This window comes from Petaurus breviceps, unplaced genomic scaffold (assembly GCF_028583685.1).
Source record: "Petaurus breviceps papuanus isolate PSGF00001 unplaced genomic scaffold, PetGlider_PUasm1.0 47, whole genome shotgun sequence".
Taxonomy (NCBI): domain Eukaryota; kingdom Metazoa; phylum Chordata; class Mammalia; order Diprotodontia; family Petauridae; genus Petaurus; species Petaurus breviceps.
The window spans coordinates 12,164,507-12,170,506 of record NW_027186349.1 but is presented as its reverse complement, the minus strand read 5'-3'; the positions used below and the strand labels follow the sequence as shown (position 1 = coordinate 12,170,506).

Sequence of the window (6,000 nt, the reverse complement as noted above, 5' to 3'; positions counted from 1 at the left end):
CCTTCCTTCCTTCCTTCCTTCCTTCCTTCCTTCCTTCCTTTTTTCATTCCTTCCTTTTCAATAAGGGTTAAGTGACTTGTCCAGGGTCACACAGATAGTAAATGTCAATGTCTGAGACTACATTTGAACTCAGGTCCTCCTGACTCCAGGACTTAGGCTTTATCCATTGTGCCACCTTAGCTGTCCCTTTTCATCTTTTTCTAATATCATTGAGCTTACAATTTCTTATAGCATTGTAGTGTACCATCATAGGAGAAGGGGAAAAAAAGATTTATATGATAACTTTATTATATACTTAAAAGGAATTGCAAGTTGTACAGTTTGCAGTTTCATGTGCAGTCATCTTTTTTATTATACTATGTTATGGAAATGCTTGTTTTGTTCCATAAATTAAATAAATAAATGGAGGTGGGGGAAGGGGAGAAAGACTTCTTGCAGAAGATGAGATAAGTGAGGCCAGCCTAGTAAGAGGAACAGAAGGAGAAAGCACAAAACGCTTCATCAAAGCCAATCTTCAAAGACTCAGTTTGAGCCAAGACTTAAAAAATATGACCTCCAAATAATCCTCTTACACTTTGGGCCCCACCACATACTTTGCAGTCCAGGGACACCAGCCTCCTAGCTATTCTTTGAACAAGACAATCTGTCTGCCGACTCTGAGCATTTTTCTTGGCTGTCTCCCACACCTAGAACTTTCCTTCCTTCTCTCTGCCTCTTGGCTCCCTTCAAGTTCCAGCTAAAATCTCACCTGCAAGGAGACCTCCCCAGTCCTCCTCCTTCTTAATATCTTCCCTCTCCTGCTTATCTCCAGTTTACCCTGTCTTGTTTGCACATTGTTGTTTGCCTATTGTCTTCCCTGTTAGATTATAACTCCTTGAGAGCAGAGGACGCCTCTCTTTGCATCCCCAGTAGTTAGCATGATGTTTGGCATGTTTTGTTCAGTTTCAGTTGTGTCTGACTCTTTATGAGCCCATTTGGGGTTTTCTTGGCAAAGACAATGGGGTGGTTTTACAGATGAGGAGCTGAGGCAGACAGGGTTAAGTGACTTGCCCAGGATCACACGATTAATAAATGTCTGAGATTAGATTTGAACCCATGAAGATGAGTCTTCCTTACTCCACCCCCAGCACTCTATCCATTTCATCACCTAGCTGTCCCTATCCGGCACCTAGTAGGTACTTAATAAATACTTGTTTACTGACTGATCTGACTGACTGACTGACAAGGAAGCCACCGTCACTGGATCGTAGAGTCTGTATCTGCAGCACCTAGCATAATAGCTGGACAATGGTTTGACTGTGGGTCAACAGCATCATAACAAAATGTGATAGATAGACTACAATATACCCATATTATATTGTTGACCCGTAAGAGTATGTTAAAATATCTCAAGTATGCTGGGAAGTATGCTGGGATTGATAATAGAAACACTTTTGAATCGTTACTCCCCGTTGGTTTAGTTTGTTTTCCTTTTTTCAAAGTAATTATGAGGCTTCTTCTAGTCACCAGATTCATCAGAAGAGAGATGGCACCTAGTCTGGTGTTACATTGGATACGGAATGGGGATAACCTGGCCCTTGGAGCAGCCTTAATGACTCCCGTATGTGTAGAACATTATTATTCCAAACATTTGAGAATTAGGCAAGCTGCTAATCTGCCCTGTATTGTATAGTAATTGATGTTCATTTTGCAGTGGACCTGTGGTTTGATGAATGTAGGGAGTTCCCTCTACCATTCCAAGTCAGCACCTTCTCTTCAGCATTTATCTTTAGATTAGAGGCTCTTAACTTGTGTTCTGTGACTTAAAAAAAATTATGTTGACAACTGTATTTCAACATTATCAGTTTCCTTTGCAGTCCTACATAATTTGTGCTTTACAGACATTCTGAGAAGGGGTCCATAGGCTTCACCAGAGTGCCAGAAGTGGCCATGCCATAAGAAAGGCTAAGAAGCCCTGCCTTAGAGAATTACCTGGTGTACCCAAGAGGTTGTGATTTGCTAAGGGTGACCAAGCCAAGTACATTTCAGAGGCCTTGACCCCAGGACTCTTTGAGCCTGTAACTAGTTCTTTAGCCATTACCCCATGCTTTCTTTCAATATAACTTTTATCAAGTATATTACATTTTATTCAAAGTTCACGTAACCTTATCTTGTGCTTTTAAAGCTTATAAAATGAAATCATAACTCCAAAGAATGATCACAGATATCACGATCTTTATCCTCAATAGTATCATATTATTAGGGACTCTGTGATGCCAGATATTACTAGAATGTTGATGCAAAATGAGTTCTAATTTTTTTTATCATCATTTTTTTTTTTTTTTGTTAATTTGGAATTAAATTGGGTTGGGGCAGTCTGGAGAAGGGGAGAATACGTAGGAAACATAAACATAGAAGACTTTGTAACTTGAAAGTGAATGTGAAACCTTCTTTCTTTTAATGTAGCTGAAGAGGATAATGCATTTTTGCATTTTCCTTTTTACTTGGTTCTTTTCCATAGTATCACCCACATTAGTGCTAAAGTCTCTCAATTTTTATTTGACTAATTCTACTCTATCTAAAATATTCTTACTCTATGTACTTTTTTAAAAAACAAAAAAGCCCCTTGATTTCAGCTCTGCTTCTGATCTGTAGAATGTTCATGTTCTTTTTGCCTCCCAATCAGAATTAACTCCTTAACTTGCCTGCAGTCCTTAAATCTGCTCTCTGTGGAATGTTAGGCGCCTCCAACTCATTCATTTCAAAATCCCGTCTCAACTGCTCCTCCCAGTGGACACTCGCACTCTTAGCCTACTTCACCAGTGAGGGGACTTAGTCGGGGCTGTTTAATGTGTAAGACCAGACAGCAAGCTCCAGTTTCCCAAGAATCACATGGAATCTGTTTTCAGAGTGAATATTAAAGTGTTTTTCAACTTAATTTTTAAATCTTTAAAAAAAAAATAACCTGGGGAAAAGATGGTACATACTGATACTGCAATTAGAACCTTTATGTTCAGCCACAAGGAAAGGCAAAGCTCACTGAAACTTTATGCACATGGGAAGAGTAGGAGCAGATATTTGGGGAACTTAACTGTCTAACCAGCATCTTGGGAATTACCATAGAGACACATACACCACCCAAAAAAGAACAAAATTAGAGCCCTTTATACTGTTATGAAACTGGAAGGAAAAAAAAGTGAAGTAGACATTTCACTGCTCATTCCTATATGTTGGCTGCTGTCTGTTCAGTTGCAAGGAGGCATTTTATTATTTGGTCCTTTAAGGGTACAGCTGAACCAGTGGATCCTCTTTATTGCTCAATATGGAAGACCTTTGTGAGAGCATCAGATACTTAGCTACTTAATGTCAGGATAATGAAAAGGTTATTGATGAATGATTTCAGTGGCTTACGACTTTAGTGTTTCCAGTATTTCTTTCCTATTAGAATTACAGAAATATCAAAACTTGACCACTTGAATGACTCTTCTTGTCTCCTGGCTTCTACCCCTATTAGTTTGTTTTTATTTAATGTTTATTTTTGTTTTTCTGCATGCTCTCTCATACAGAACACATACACCAATGCTGATAAATTACTAGAAGCGGCTGAACAACTAGCTCAGACTGGAGAATGTGACCCAGAAGAGATTTATCAGGCAGCCCACCAGCTTGAAGACCGGATACAAGATTTTGTTCGTCGGGTTGAGCAGCGCAAGATCTTGTTGGACATGTCTGTTTCTTTTCATACGCATGTAAAGGAGGTAAGGCATCTGTAGCCAGAGTATCTCTAATGTAAATTTATAACTGGATGCAAAAAAATCACCCTTTCTAGAAGCAAATTTAAATCTTTTTGGAGTGTAGTTCGTGAAAGTGGATTAGAAAAGTGATGGTCTTTGGGTTGTAGATCATGAATTGTATCATCTGATATGGTTTAATTCCATTCTCATCACTCACATCTTTATATGGAGACCAGGATTATTGGTAGATCTCTTCCAGTTGATGCATTCAAACAAGAATGTAATACATGCCTTTTTAAGGAGTGGTGGGTCTGGGGGACAGAGATTGAAGGAAAAGGGAAGAACATCTAAAACAGAAACAGAAAGAGGATGCTTGATATGAAGAGTTAGTTATTCTAAGTTTGTTTTTAATAAGAGTTTGAATCTTAGTGATACGGCTGAAATCATGATGGCCTTCAGATTTTATCACACCAAGTAGCTCTCGGTCAAATGCCGCCCAGTATTAAAAGTATAAAGGGATCCATCTAAGAGAATGTAGAGAAGTTAAGGTTAACTTAGTGATCTTGACTTGCCAACTCACTATTTATTTTTTAGATTTCTTCTAGTGAACCTGTTAGAGCAGTAAGGGGAGAAGAATGGTTGGGGAGAGCTATGTAATATATTATTTAGCACATGACAAAGACTGAGTTCATGTTTTTCTGACTCTTTATATAAAGCTAATTGGAAGGCCTAACAAGTTGTCTTGTGTTAATCATAGGGTTTACGTTTTAATTTCATTGCATTTTTGTTCTTTTGGAGGAAAATGATCTTTTACATGTTCCCATCAGCCCAGGGAATGGGAATCATATTAGCAATTGGAGATGAAGATGCAGTTTGACATTTTTTTCAACTGTTGTTTTCCAGGAGGAATTCTTTTCTATGGAATTTTTCCCCCTTTCTAGGAGAACAGGGTATGAATAAGTTCCTTTTCAAACTAAAAATTAAATTCAGTGAAATTTTAGAATGCCAAAAATGAGTACAGGCAAAACAGAGGCTAACCGCCTCACTGTGTCACTTCCAGTGATTTCAGATTTTGATAATTGTGAGGGATGGAAAATTTTCCTACGTCATGAAAGGACTCTGTTGTTTTATAGTACTGTATGAATGGGGAATGAGATACCATCCAAGTCTCCTTTCAGGATTAAGACACACTAAAGTCAGAAAGATTGTGAGATTTGAACAGATTTTGGGTGACATAGTAACATTAAGGAGAAATCATCTGAATAAAAGAGCAAGATCTGGCCATGATTTTCTGAGGGACCATTACTTATGTGACCTTTTCCTCATCTGTAAACTGAGGAGATGATAATGATGATAGGTGACATTTATATTACTCTTTAAGCTTTTGTCACAAAATGCTCTACATATATCTCATTTGACCCTCACATAACATTGTGAAATAAACACTACAATATTATTCCCATTTATGATAAAGAAACTGAGGCTCAATTTTCTCATCTGTAGAAAAAGGGGAGATAGTTGGACAGGGTGGTTTGTATAATTATTTGCAGCTCTTAAGGCCCATGATCTACAAAATATTTTCAGAAATATAAACTTTGGAATTAAATAATTAAAATAACACTCTAAAAAACCCCTACATTTGAAATGGGTTATATTCCAAATTTTATTTTTAAGTCACTACTTAAGTACTCAGAAGATATTTTTCCCCTTGAAAAATATCATACTTGCTAGTGATATTCCCAGAATAGCAAAAGGCTATTTGTCCACATGATAAAACTGCAAATACTTTGCATTTACAGTTTTAAAAAACAGTAGAAAATAGGGGCAGCTATATGACACAGTGAATAGAACACCGACCCTGGTGTCAGAAGGACCTAAGTTCAAATCCAGCCTCACACAGTTAACACTTACTGGCTGTGTGACCTTGGGCCACTTAACCCCAATTGCCTTGCCCTCCCCCCTCCAAAAGGAAAAAAAAACCATAGAAAATAACAAAATACTAACAAACAAAATTTAAAAATAGTAATCTCTTATTCTAAGTCTATGATCCTACAAAAACTAGTAGGAAGATAGTTTTAGAGTTTTGGTTTTTAAACTTTATCTTGAAAGTTGATGTATGAGAGAGAATAAAAGCAAGTTCAGAGGAAAATAAGGAAGTAGATAGAAACTTTTGTGGAGATGCCTCAGGGTATTTCTATAAACTTTCAAGAGTTTCAGAGATTGTGGCATTGGTTCCTCATTATTCTAATTTCACTTCAAAACTTTGCCTTTTCTTTTTCCTGTGACA

General features: G+C 37.5%; 1 protein-coding gene across 7 annotated transcripts in view; it reads left to right on the top strand.

Annotated features, from left to right (window-relative positions):
• TRIO (trio Rho guanine nucleotide exchange factor) overlaps positions 1-6,000 on the top strand; it is a 534,181-nt gene that overhangs the window by 325,292 nt on the left and 202,889 nt on the right. For all 7 annotated transcript variants that reach the window (XM_069101424.1, XM_069101423.1, XM_069101425.1 and 4 more), the window contains one exon: positions 3,546-3,737. In XM_069101424.1, coding sequence (XP_068957525.1) covers positions 3,546-3,737 — 192 coding nt within the window. The remainder of the gene's footprint in view (positions 1-3,545; positions 3,738-6,000) is intronic.